Here is a 13,987-nt window from a genome sequence, read left to right on the forward strand (position 1 = left end):
AAGTATGAGTCCATATCTATTAATGGGATAGCTAAACCTCTGGGTAACTGCACAGTTAACTTCCATCTATATTTTCTCATGCATGGATACAGAGCCATTGACTAAAATTTGTTTTGCATTTACCTGCTTTAATCAGCTTTACATAAAATTAGACAAAATTAGCTTTAGTAAATGTCTAGCTGCAGGGAGTGCAAACCTCTTCCCAGGGCTAAGAAGCTATGATAAGAAAAAGGAAAAGGCAAAAGCATGGTAGTCATCTGAAAGATGGAAAGAGACCTGCAGAAGGAGGCTTTTACATTGGTGTGCTGTTGCTTTTTCCAGCATCATGTTAGTTTCCAGCCAGTGTCCAGAAATCCTTTGTGTCATAGTGTCACTAAGATGAGCTGTAAGATATGTGCTGTTTCATATGCACACAGGAAGGCAAGATAAAGGGTCTGAGTACATCTGTTTAGACTGGATGGAACAGGGGGAACAAGGTTTTATAATATACATCCACGTATATCACATATGATATGTATATCATACATAAATTCTTTAAAAGAAGCAAAAAAAAACAACCAACCAAACAAAAAAAACCTACCAAAATCAACAAACAAGCAAAACCCTCAACCCAGTACATCTGTGCGTCTGGAACAGTGCAGCAAGTATGGGAACAGAGAAACGGGTGAGAAGAGAGACAGGGATGTTGAGGGTTCACGTCTATACAGAAGTGACCAAAACTCCAAACAGATACGTTTTCTTGGATTTCATTTGTGTCATATTTCCACAATGTCAGATTTTAAAAATAACCAAAGGACACAATCTGACTAGAAGCTCACTTCTGAGCAAGGCAAACATTTTTCATGTCTTCTAGCTCTTTGCATTTTCTGTTCATGTGTTCAATGAGATGCTGCTGCATCTATGCTCATGCAGTTGTCTGTGTGATGCCTTTGTTCCTTGGCAAAGGAGCCTCAAAGCCGCCTAGCTGTAATGAGTTAGTTAAAATAGAAATCATGTTAATATTTGGATGCTTTAGGTTAAACAAGGATTGATGGCCAATTGTCACTGACTATATGACAAATAAAACTTTCTCTGGCTTTTTGTGTTGCTGTCAGTTTTTTTTCAGCCACCTCCTCCCATCCCTAAGGGATGTTTTTTTTCCATTAATTCTTTGCTTATAATTGATTAACAAAAAGGGAAAAAATATCCTATATAGTTCTGCTTCAATGCCTTTTAACTGTGTTATCTCCATGGTCTGTTTTTTATATTTTCAATTAGCATCACCATCTTAAACATGGATAGTATCTTCCTTTTGTTGCAAAACAATGAATATGTGTCAGTACATAATAATACTGGGTTTTTTTAGCACTTTATGGTAGAGAATTTTAATACTGCATGTAATTTATTTCTGGTGTTCCTCTTCCCTGTAGCTTCCTACATATAAAGGCTTTTAGACAAGATTTTCTTTTTTTCCTTTTCCTGTTACTTTTGAGAAATGCCTTTGCTACATATAAGGAGGTCCTGGGTTTTGTGAGATACTGAAGTTATTTGTCTACTTATTTTTTTTTAACTATTTTTTGGAAATGCTTTCTTGGTGCTTCTGCAAGAGCTGGTCACTGGAGACTCTTAGGTGCAACTTTGCTGACATGTTTGAGTGATGTGTCATACCTCTATGGGTGCAGCAGTTCATATGGTGCTGTAATTTTAACATGTCTCTTTGATATTTTTTTTTATTTTTTCTTCCCAAGAGGACAAGAATTAATAAAATCAACTATGTCTTGCAGTTCTGTAAGGTAAAATAGGTTATCTGTTAAGGTAAAATAGGTTATCTGTCTTTAAGAGTTCACAATGGCATCTAAAATTCATGTAGTGAAGCTGAATCACAATGTTGCATGGCATTGTAATTCTAACCACAGCTTCTGTAATATTTTCAGGTTTTGTAGTCAAATACCACTTAAAGCAATCCATATTGCAAATACTGAATTTTTATTTTGCTGTTCTTAATTATTGCTATTTTTTATGTATGCCAAATAATGCATTAAATTTTCTGTTGATAGACAAACCTTTAAAAGCCAGTTCTTGAAGAAATTAATTGCAGTAAAACTGCTGTCTTTAATGGTCTGGGTTTTCCACTTTCATCCTCTGTGTTCTTTGCCAGATTTTGCCCTTTCTCTCCCCTGTGCATGTTTGGGGTTTCTTTGGTTTGTTTTGTTTTAATAGGTGGTTTGCTTTGTTTTGCTTATTCTGATTCCTCTTTCTTTGTTTATTGTAGGTGCAATTTTGCCTTACTACTTAAAATACATTTCAAGAGTGCGGGTTTTTGTTTTTTTTTTTTTTTTACACAATCAATAAAGATACCATGAACATCATCAACAGCCAGTTGATGATGTTGATGACTGTAATATGGAAGTAGTGCCATAAAAGCAAAAAGCTGGGGGAGCTGTTCCTGATGCGTGGTTGTCTCATTTTCTTGGATGCTTCAGTGCTGATATCAAGAAAGCAAATATTACTGAACAAAAGTCGCTCATAGGTTTTGGAGCTCAGTTTGCTCTGCTTATCTTTCTTGAGACTCTGTGCCTTAATCATGAACCAGCTAACGAAGAAAAAAGACCCAAAACCCCAAACAAAAAGATACTTGATCTTTCCATTCTTAAGATACTGCAGAAACAGTTACTAGAGGCTAAAGTAACTTCTATTCTTATATCACTAAACTAGGTAGGGATACGCTGCTCTTCATCTGTTAACTTAGTAATAGAGATAGCTGTTTGTTTTAAAATTGTAGAATATTCTACATATTACATACTTATTTTCTTCCTAAGTATCAAGTAATATTTGGGTTTGTGGTGTATGAGTTGTTCAATATGGATAGAAAGAAAAACAGCTTAGTTTTGGGGAATGTAGGAAGGAAGATTCTGTATTCTGCAATGAAGAATTTGAAAGCCATGTGTAAAGATTTTCCTTGTTCCTTAGCTGCTCTTTAGTGCACTGTAGTAATGAGTACCACAATCATAGTTCTTAAATTAAAGGTAATAGTCTGAATAATGGAAGATACTTTTCATTAGGTTAATTTTGAAGTATAGAAAGGAATCTTGTTTTGCGATAATTTTTGGGTTTCTATGACTTTTGTTAAAGATATTGTAGAAGAGCAGGCGTTGTGATTTGATAGTTTAGTCGAGGTTGAATGTTTCCAGGGAGAAGGGGATAGGAGAGGGGAAGGAGAACTCTCTGGTGTCTTGTTTTTTAACACACTGTCATAAACATCCTTACAAAGGTTCTTCTTATGCACCATCACTTTGGCAATATTTGATTAAATGAAAGGTACGGTGTGTAAGAATTGTCTGTTCTTAGCAGACTGGCAGTGTACCAAGTCAGTTACTAGCTGCTTATCAGACCTGTTTTTGTACGATGCAGCAAAGTCTTTCAGTTAGATTTTTCTTTCTTAGCCTCTGCATCCTGAACTATCTGCTTTACTTTCCAGGTTAAGTCAGCTACTTGAATATCTGCTACATAGATTCGTGGGGTTTTAATATTTGTGGACTAGGAATCATAAATTGATTATGTACATAGAGCAGTGATAATTTTACAGAAATATACTTCTAAAGCAAATTGGACAGATAATTTATTCAGTAAAATAATGTTTTTATTACAGATTTTGGACCAACCACGATGAACGTTTTCTATATATGTTAATGGAATATGTGCCAGGAGGAGAACTTTTTAGTTACCTGCGCAACATGGGGCGTTTCAACAACAGCACAGGACTGTTTTATTCTGCAGAAATTATTTGTGCAATAGAATACCTGCACTCCAAAGAAATAGTTTACAGAGACTTAAAACCTGAAAATATATTGCTAGACAAAGAAGGACATATCAAGCTTACTGATTTTGGATTTGCTAAAAAGCTGGTGGATAGGTAAGTAGGCTTTTGTTATAGTAATTACGTTTTGCACATTGAACAGAAGAAAAAACCTTGCTTTCAGAGCATTTCACCTAATATTCCGTGCAGTTCACAAGTGTCAAATACCTTAATTTAAAGGATATTATCATCTTGAAAGGACTGCAGGAAAATCAATATTGCACCTTAGGTATAACTAGGAGCAAGATGACAGATAAGCTACTGTAGTAAAATATTTTTGTCTAAATAATTTTGTATTTTTTTCAGTGGTCATCTTATGAAAAAGGACTTCAGTGAAGTAATATTAGAAAATGTTGAGATCTGTGCATCAGTATATTAAATGGGACATTAATGCTCCATACACATTGAATTGCTAAGTGTTTTGTAATTCATGTTTTCTTCTGCTTTCCTTTCAGAGAGTGTTTTTTTTTTTAATATGGGAATAATTTGAAAACTGGATATTTTGTTTTTACTAGCCTGTTGCTAAAATGAAACTGCAAAATCTAGACAGAAACAGTAAAGCAAACGTAGCAGAACTGACTTATTTCACTTTAACTTCTACAATACTGTCAGCCTTATGACCATTTCACTAGTGTATGCAAGCTTTTTTTGATAGCGCAGAGGTTGTTTTTTTTTCCCCCAGTGGTTTCTGTTCTCTCCATTTGAGCTACTCTTCTGAGATTATAATACATGTTCTTAAAAGGAAGCAAGAGCTGTCACTGGGATTAAAAAAAAGGGGGGGGGAAGGTAAACTAGCCTTTCATGTTAGAAAAGTGGTGTGACAAGTTTTTGTAGTATTATGCCCTTGGGCCACCTCTTGAAGGAGGCTATATCTGGTCGTCCTAGCTGAGCAGCCTAATAAGTGAGTTAGGTATTACATAGGTGCTCATCCTCTTTAGTCATCTGTTTTCCTGTTTAATGCTGCTTTTGCAACAGCTCAGTGTCTGTGTGAAATTCTAGAAAATCAGTTTGAAATGAAGATAGATCTGAGGGATCAAATCACGTTACGGAGGTCATAAAGGTTGCTTTGCTGTGGGTTACATTCTTACAGTGCTGAGTTGCCTTGGCACATGAGAATGGTAGACAACTAATAAGTACACTGGTTCTATTCACCTTTGAGGTCTAAATGTCTGTTTTGAAACAATAATGTTATAATATCAACATGTTTGACTGAATTCCGTTTCCACTGGTCAAGCAGATAGGTGTAAAAATATGGGTTTGTTTTATTTTTTGCTATTTTGTTTTTAAATGGAAACTACTTTTTTGCAGGAAGAGGTAAGGCTACTTCCATGTAAGAAAGTAGGATGATCTTTTTATGAGATATTTTCATACAAATTCTTACCACTTCCTTTTTACATGTAGATACTGCCACTTAGTGGTTATTCTTAATTTGGATTTCTGTGGGTTTAAGGCACAACAGATGTAGCCTTTCATTAAATAAAATGCTAGTTCACTTCAGAGTATAGTTTTCAATCCGGGAGATGAATCTGTTAAATTTGTTCAAATACATTTTAGGACATAAAAAGAAGTTATCGCTACTTCTTTTAACTGGGTGGGGGTTTTGTGTGTCCTATATTGCTGGGGGGGGGAACAGTGAAGTTGAACAGTTTGTTCTGAATTGAATCATAGATGACGTAGAACACTAAAATAGTTTTGTATTTGTAGCTGATTTACCTGTAATTGTACAACAGGTAATAGAGAACATAAAATTGAAAGGAGCAAGGACTTAACCAGGTAGAGCACAAGCAGTTACCTATGCAAATCTGGTTTATTTGGGTTGTTTTGTTGGGTGTTTTTTTTTTTTTTTTTGTGTTGGGGTTTGGGTTTTCTTGGTTTCAGTCTGTATTCTTCACCGTAGCTGTAGTCATTTTCATAACACTTTTTTTTTTCACTGTAAAGGTACACAGTTGTCAGCAATTTATCCACTTATTTTGTTTCATAGACTGTTTGATGAGAAGTGCAAAGACATGTTTTGTCATCTTTATGCACAGCAAATGTCTGTATATATGAACCTTATATGAAAGTATGTGAATATGTTTATATCTGTATACATATATATATATACTATATATGAATTGTGAAAATAAAACAGTCTATATGTTTTTCAAACAGCTGTGAGGAAGCCCTCCACTTAGGACCAGCAAATGTATTCCTAGGGAAGGGAAGACAAGATATGATATGTAAAATAAAGCATGGTCTGCAGAAGACCTTCAAAAATACAGTTACAATCTTGATAGAGAATATGTCCCAGGAATGATTCTGTAGTTGCTTAATTGAGATTTTTCAGTACATGTTTTTCTTCCCATTACAGTGTGTGAAAAGGTGTTCACCATATCCATCTACAGTTAAGCAGCTCTTCAGAGAGAGTGGCTGGCTCATAGCTTTTGCCCCCATGTGGGAAGTAGCCTGCACATTTACCTGTTTAGTACATTTTCTGAAGGGCTAGGCTCTAAGTTTTTAACCTAGAGAAAGAGGAAATCCCAGGAAGTTTTCTTGTTTCCTCCTGTTCCTTATTGATTTGTCCTTTTGTTTATCCTTGTTCCTCCCTTTTCAGTCATAATGTGCTCTTAAAAATTCTAAGTTTTTCTTCAAAACAGTGTCTTTGCTCAGCTGCTGTTTATTTCTTCTTTTCTACCTTGGGGTTGCTTAATTGAAGACTTTTCAGTTTCTTGTAAGTATATTCACATAAAATAGATGTGCCACTACCTTAAAAAAAGGGCAGTCAAGAAAAAAAGATGGGGAGGGGATGTTTGTTGTTGTTACCTGAAGAATGTAGAAAGAATTTGCTTTGAACTTTATAGCCAGTACATGTTTAGAGGTTTCTTTTTCTGGAAAGCACAGACCACATATCCACCATGAATAAATGTATATCCATTAAACATATTTCTGATATTTCTCACTTGTGGGCCTTCTAAATTTGTTTTAATTCCTGCATTCTTTCAGAGACACATGAAACTAAACTTCATGGAATTTTATATATTTTATGCATAGACTTCTCTGAGATTGTTGTGAAAGTTTTAGGTAAAGTTAGGACTCTTTTTTTTTTTTTTTTTTTTTTTTTAGGAGTGTTAAGTTCTGTTTGTTCAGTTTAAATTCCTAAAAAAAAAAATAATCCCTCAGTTGTTAAACTGTAAAAGTCTTCCTAGAAACTTGAGAAGTGATTAACCATAAAGGCATCGGAGGTACTTCTGCACTGTTACTGAAAATGGTTGTGCCTCGTGACTGGCCTGTGGAGTGAACTGAAGAGAGAAAATGAAACAAAACAGAAAACAAAACAGTAAAACAAAACACAGCAAGTCTTGTTTGCAAAGTGTCACTGTTTGCGGGCTGGAAACAAAGCAACCTCCACTGAATATAATTACGGAGAAACTTCCAGACAAGAATGCCAGAAAGTACATTGTTGTTAATCTCCAGCTTGTATGTGAGAAGCCTGTCAGGGACTTCAGAGGTTTAAGCTGAATGGTGTAGAATGCTAAAATACGTTAAACATAAAGACTTGACTTCTTCAAATAATACTGTTAACAGTCCTGCAAATATTATTTATAGCTTACCTTAGTGACCAGAGTAAATTCTTTGGTTTATTTTCATGTTTTCAAATTAAATGTTCAAACTTATTAACTATTGCTTACCTTCAGCTTTTATCTTGAAAACCCAGGGCAATAGACTTATTTTTGTAGTAGTTTGAATGACACGGTTTATTCTTATTTTTGTGCTTTCTAATTTATCTTCAAAAAGATTATCTGGAATTTCTGATGAATATGCAACAGTCATGAAATAGTAATGATAAAAACCCAAACAAACCAACAAACAAACGTCAAAAAAAAAAAAAAAACCAAAACAAAAATAAAAACAAAAATGAACCAGAAAAAAATACAAACCCCAAAAAACTTAAATTCTGTAAAAAGATGAAGTCATCTTGCTTGATTAATTTTAAAAAATATTAGCTTGTTTAATGGCTAACAAATGAGGAAGTCATGATCTTACAGCACAAATGCACAACTTTATAAAGAATTTGAGCTTTCCCCAAGTTTTTGTGTAGTTAATAAACATAAATTTATTGATTGAAATTAAGTAGATGACCTACTGATGGTAATAAATTGTATTTCCTAGTGCAGCTAGGGGTCTTCAAGTTATGCTGGCATTTCCTTAATTTGTGTTTTCCTTTTGCTTGAAAGAAAAGATCTTGTTATTAATCTATACTGTTACATGAGGAACAGCAAGGCCAAGTCAGATATGGCAATGCATTCTCCGAGCCCTTCCCAATAACCAATGGTATGAAACAGGGTTGCGTTCTTGCACTGACTTTATTCACAGTCTTCTTCAGCATGATGCTCCAAAGGGCTATGGTAGACGTGGACGAACAAGACGGCATTTATATTCGATATTGTACTGATGGGAGCCTATCCAATCTAAGGCGACTGAAGGCCCACACTGAGACCCTAAATCATCTTCTTCATGAACTGCTTTTTGCTGACGATGCCGCCCTTGTTGCCCACACAGAAGCAGCTCTGCAGCGTTTAACATCTTGCTTTGCAGAGGCAGCTGAGTTTTTTGAGCTGGAAGTCAGCTTGAAGAAGACAGTAGTTCTCTACCAACCTCCACCACAAGATTATCACCATCCCCACGTTACCATTGGCAAGTCAGAGCTTAAGTCAGTTCAGCAGTTCAACCATTTGGGAAGCATTATTTCCTTGGATGCCACGATTGACAAAGAGATAGACAACAGAATAGCAAAGGCATATAGAGCCTTCGGAAGACTCCATAAAAGAGTCTGGTGCAATAAACACCTGAAGAGAAGTACAAAGATTAGTGTCTATAGAGCCATTGTATTGTCTACTTTTTATATCGGTCTGAATCATGGGTTATCTACCGTCATCACCTGCGACTCCTCAAACTCTTTCATCAGCGCTGCCTCCATACAATTCTAAACATCCATTGGACTGACTGTCTTAAATGTTACTGCCCTTCAACAGGCAGGAGTCACCACTGTTGAGGCCATATTGCTGAAATTGCAGCTGCGCTGGGCAGGGCACGTCTCTAGGGTGAAGGATCATCACCTCCCTAAGATCATGTGTTATGGGGAACTTGGCACCGGTTGCCACAAGAGAAGTGCCCCAAAGAAGAGATATAAGGACTCCCTGAAACAGTACCTTAGCCTTGGCCATATTGACTACTATCAGTGGTCCACTTTGGCCTCCAATCAGGAGACTTGGAGACACACCATACATAATGCTGTTGTCTTCTTGGAGAACACACGCAGAACTAGTCTAGAGGAGAAAAGACAACGTAGAATCGTGCCCTGCCTATACCACCCAAGGAGACCTTTCTTTATGCTTTTTGCAACCGGATTCCCACATTGGCCTTTTTAGTCATCAGCGGGCTTGTAGTAAGCACGGGTAATGCCCATCCCAAATCTTTGTTCGCGAATTCAAGCCGTGAATTGAGTATCATTTTAAATACATTGTTACTAGCAAATTATGGAGGTCCTGGGAGTCATGGTCAAATCTTAGACTAATAGTTTTTTTTCTGTATGTAAATGACCTTGATAAGGGATGAAAACCACCAAGGACTGCATTTTTGCTGAATTTGGGGTTTCATAGTTGTAGCAATTTTGGGGGAGGAAAGGACGACCGTGGGGGGACATTGCCTTGTAAATCATCTAGCTTGTCCATTAAAACATATGTGCCTGCTGTATTTACTTCATTTGTATGTGCCTTCTTCCCCAAATAGAGTAAAACTGCTAGCTGTTTTATTTGCAGAGCTGTCTAAATTAGTATAAAAAAAAATATTAGGACAATGGACTGTAATACAGCCATGTAAAACCCTGTAATACAGGGGTTGTTTTGTTTTAAGAGAACAAAGCATTGCTTTTTCCTAATTACCCTGTCCTTATCTGGACAACTGCTAGATGGCAGTAGTGTGTAAAGCAGTGCTGTACATAAGGATTTTCGTAAGTATGTTTGAACTGCAAGAAGTTTCTATTTTCTAGCAATAAAAAATATGCCACCTTTTTACGATGAAAATTAAATGTGTATTATTTACACTAATGAATGCATTTTCAAGAACCGTGCATAGTGTTGTCCAACACATTCTGACAGTTTACCTGGAGTAATTTAGTTTATTAAAACCAAGGTTTTCCATATTAAAATCATATTAAAACCAAGGTTAAAGAAATTCAACTCTGTGCATCATAAACCTTCATTTAAAGTCTTGACTGACTGTACAGCTTCTCTTTCTTGATGTTAAGTATTTTTATGAATCAAGGTTAAGTTGTGAAAAACCAAACACACAAAAAAGAAAACAATATAAAAAAAATGTTGACAGTCTGACATTCCATAAGTTGCATCTTGATTATCTATTTAGGTTTAGGAAAAAGATTTGTTACGTTTAGCAGAATACTGGTAGGAAAAATCAGTTCTTGAAATGTAAACATTAACTGCTTAGTTTCAATTTATTTCTTGAATTTAGAGAACTTGAAACGCACATTTGAGTTACGTAGCAATAGAACAGTTTTATACCCGGAGCTTATATTAAGAAAGCTATGTCTAAAAAATTTACACCTTGTAAATATTTTAAACAATCAAATATATAAAATGTTTTCTTTTTAAAGTAATAACAGGCAACATTTCAATACCATTTGAAGAATATTGCTTAAATTGTGAAAGGAATCCTGCATATCTCTGTAGCTTTTTACTGATTTAAGCTACTACTTTTTTGTCTCCTCCTCTTGCATTTGTTTTTTCCAAACAAAAAAATCATATTGTTGCTGGAATATGCTAATAAGCTTGCCTTCTGCTGAGCCTGTCAGAAGTACTGCATGAAATCCCAGGGTCACAGGGTGACAAAAGCTGTCAAGGCAATGTAATAGCCTAATGGATAAAGTACTATACCAACAGTCAGCAAACTGTGCACAGGTACTTCTTGCAGCCAGGAAGTTTCTTAATTTCCTTATATCTCAGTTATAGGAGAATTGAAGATCCTCATCGAAGCAATCCTTTTTAGGTCTTGTAAAGGTCTTTTTTTTGTTTGTTTGTTTGTTTTATTGTTTTGGTTTTGTTCGTTTGTGGGTTTGTTTTTTTTTTTTTTGTTGTTGTTGTTTTTTTTCTATTACTACTATTTCAGTTTCAGGTTAGTCTGTTTGTTTGCTTGTTTAATTTTTTTCTGTCGTCTTTTTCTCCCAGGACATGGACGCTTTGTGGCACTCCAGAGTACCTTGCACCAGAAGTTATACAAAGCAAAGGCCATGGAAGAGCTGTGGATTGGTGGGCTCTAGGAATTCTTGTATTTGAGATGCTGTCAGGGTAAGTGATAATGATTACTATATCACAGCAATATTATATAATAAAGTAATACAGGATTCTTCGCTAGTTGTGTTTATGATATTCAGAATAGCAAATTTGGGTTAAATTTGTTATTGATACACAAGTTTCATTTCCTGAAGAAAGGAATTGGGAAGGTGTACAAAAGAACATGTATCATTACTGTTATGGGGATTTTTTTACGTTTTTTTTTTTTATTTAGTTTGATAGTCAGTTTTGCTTTTTGCCTTTTTGTTTGTTTGTTTGTCTGGTTTTTGTTTGTTTTTTTTAGTCTAAGACTTTTAACAGCTGCTCTTTTCCTCATCTGTTTTGGAAATCCAGGTTTGTTGAAGTTTAGATTTTTATGTTCAATATCCTTTATGTTTAAAGGGTGAAGAAGAGGACTAAACAGTTTTCTTTGAAACTCCTGTGATTAGTTTCTAGCATAGCGAAATCATATTTGCAATGGAAGCTGTAGTCATCCGAAATGCATTGTGGCAACTAGGAAGACTTACTAGTAGAATCATAGAATCATAAAATGGTTAGAGTTGGAAAGGACCTTAAGATCATCAAGTTCCAACCCCCCTGCCATGGGCAGGGACACCTCACACTAAACCATGTCACCCAAGGCCTCGTCCAACCTGGCCTTGAACACTGCCAGGGATGGAGCATTCACAACCTCCTTGGGCAACCTATTCCAGTGCCTCACTACCCTACAAGGAAAGAATTTCCTCCTTATATCCAATCTGAACTTCCCCTGTTTAAGTTTTAAACCATTACCCCTTGTCCTGTCACTACAGTCCCTAATGAGGAGTCCATCCCCAGCATCCCTGTATGCCCCCTTCAGATACTGGAAGGCTGCTATGAGGTGTCCACGCAGCCTTCTCTTCTCCAGGCTGAACAGTCCCAACTTTCTCAGCCTATCTTCATATGGGAGGTGCTACAGTCCCCTGATCACTCTCGCGGCCCTCCTCTGGACTTGTTCCAACAGATCCATGTCCTTTCTATGTTGAGGACACCAGAACTGCACACAATGCTCCAAGTGAGGTCTCACGAGAGCAGAATAAAGGGGCAGGATCACCTCCTTCAACCTGCTGGTCACGCTGCTTTTGATGCAGCCCAGGATACGGTTGGCTTTCTGGGCTGCAAGCACACACTGAAGCCAGCTCATATTCATTTTCTCATTGACCTGCACCCCCAAGTCCTTCTCCACAGGGCTGCTCTGAATTTCTTCTCTGCCCAACCTGTAGCTGTGTCTGGGATTGCTCCGACCCAGGTGTAGGACCTTGCACTTGTCATGGTTAAACTTCATGAGGTTGGCATCAGCCCACCTCACAAGCATGTCAAGGTCCCTCTGGATGGCATTCCTAAGTTAGTACAGCTAGAGAAAAAGGAACAGGGAAAATTGTCTATGTTTTGGAATTTGCTTGGTAAGCAGTGTTTCTGAAAGATACAAATTCAAACTGAATAGCGACTTTCTGACATTAATATAATTTACTGCTGCTGACTTTAAGTGTTGGGTAAATAAAATTAACTGTCAATTTGCTCTGATTTAAAAAAAGAAATGCTATTTTGAATAATATTTAAATGACTGGTTTAGGTAGGGAGAACATGTAATTTTGCTTGTGTACTAAACAAGACATCTGCATGTTTTTCTTTTTTCGTCTTGGCTATATCATTTGAAGGTATTTAGAAAAAGAGTGGGAATTTTTAAAGAAATCTGTTTTATGGTGGTCAATGCAACAGAACAAATGCTGTTGAAAGCAAGTTTTTTATGGCTTTGAAATAAACACAGTATCAGTATAATCAGTATCAATAACATCAGTTTTAGTTTCATAGTTGTTAGAATGTTTTTGGTACTAGGCCCCTATACTTTCTCACTCCCTCAGTGTGTGTTGAATTGCGTCTCTGGCCTTTCATTCTGGATCTGCAGCCCTACAGAGTGGTTGGAATAACAACATTTTTGCATGGATTTATTCTTTCTTTTCTCTGTACAGTACTGTCAGTTCAGGGTAACTTTGGGGACTTCTGGTGTTTAGACAAGCTTGTCAAGTTGCCCAGGCAGACAGTTCCCCTGGTGGGCAATCACTTGAGAGCTCCAATCCATTGCGTGTGTTTGCTCTGAAGAATTCCACCCAATAGCATCAAAACTTCATCCCAAGACAGCAGTGCTGCCCACTGTTTGCTTTCTTAATATCCTGTAGGCTTGCATATCCATTGACTTTGAATCTCAAGGCAATTTCTGGGCAGAAAAGGCATAACAATGTATTAATAGTTCCCTACTGACCCAGGCAGACTTGGCTGCCTTGTCTAACAAAAAGTCATTATTTACATAGGCTGATCTATGCAGAAGCCAAGCTTCACATTTCTGCCTCCTGTCCCTGTAAGGGTGAGTGGCCCAAGCTGGTCAAGGAGCTCCTCAGAGGGATGAAAGGAGCAGGAGATTCCCAGCAGCCTTTTTACCACTAATCTTAGTCCTAGACAGCATGAAGACCGCAGATAAAAAGTGTCTGATGCTGTCACATGGCTGCAGGTGCTGCAGTCTCCCAGCTATAGTCTGAGTTATTTATGTTCCTGCCACAGGTTTTGGTGGGACCACTCTGTTTGGTCTGTGTAGTCTCCGTGTAAGTGGATATTGTGCATTTTTCCTTTCTGCACCTTACAGAGCTGCTGATGGAATTTTCCCTGCTAGAGCAGTAAGAGAAACATGGTTTCCAAAGTTAACATACTGACTACAGGTGTTAGTCAAGTAAGATCTTGTCTCTGGAGCCATTGAGGCCTCAACACTGCAGGGTGCTGAAGTATGACTGCTACA

General features: G+C 36.9%; 1 protein-coding gene across 1 annotated transcript in view; it reads left to right on the forward strand.

The window, feature by feature from the left end:
* Nucleotides 1-13,987, forward strand: part of PRKX (protein kinase cAMP-dependent X-linked catalytic subunit) — a 61,049-nt gene that overhangs the window by 31,857 nt on the left and 15,205 nt on the right. Inside the window, exons 3-4 of the mRNA XM_061366532.1 lie at nucleotides 3,629-3,892; nucleotides 11,056-11,175. Of these exons, the coding sequence (XP_061222516.1) occupies nucleotides 3,629-3,892; nucleotides 11,056-11,175 (384 nt within the window). The remainder of the gene's footprint in view (nucleotides 1-3,628; nucleotides 3,893-11,055; nucleotides 11,176-13,987) is intronic.

The sequence above is a fragment of the Neopsephotus bourkii genome, unplaced genomic scaffold (assembly GCF_033783945.1).
Source record: "Neopsephotus bourkii isolate Nb327-2 ecotype Australia unplaced genomic scaffold, CSIRO-AGI_Nbou_v1 NB_1346, whole genome shotgun sequence".
In the NCBI taxonomy this organism is placed as follows: domain Eukaryota; kingdom Metazoa; phylum Chordata; class Aves; order Psittaciformes; family Psittacidae; genus Neopsephotus; species Neopsephotus bourkii.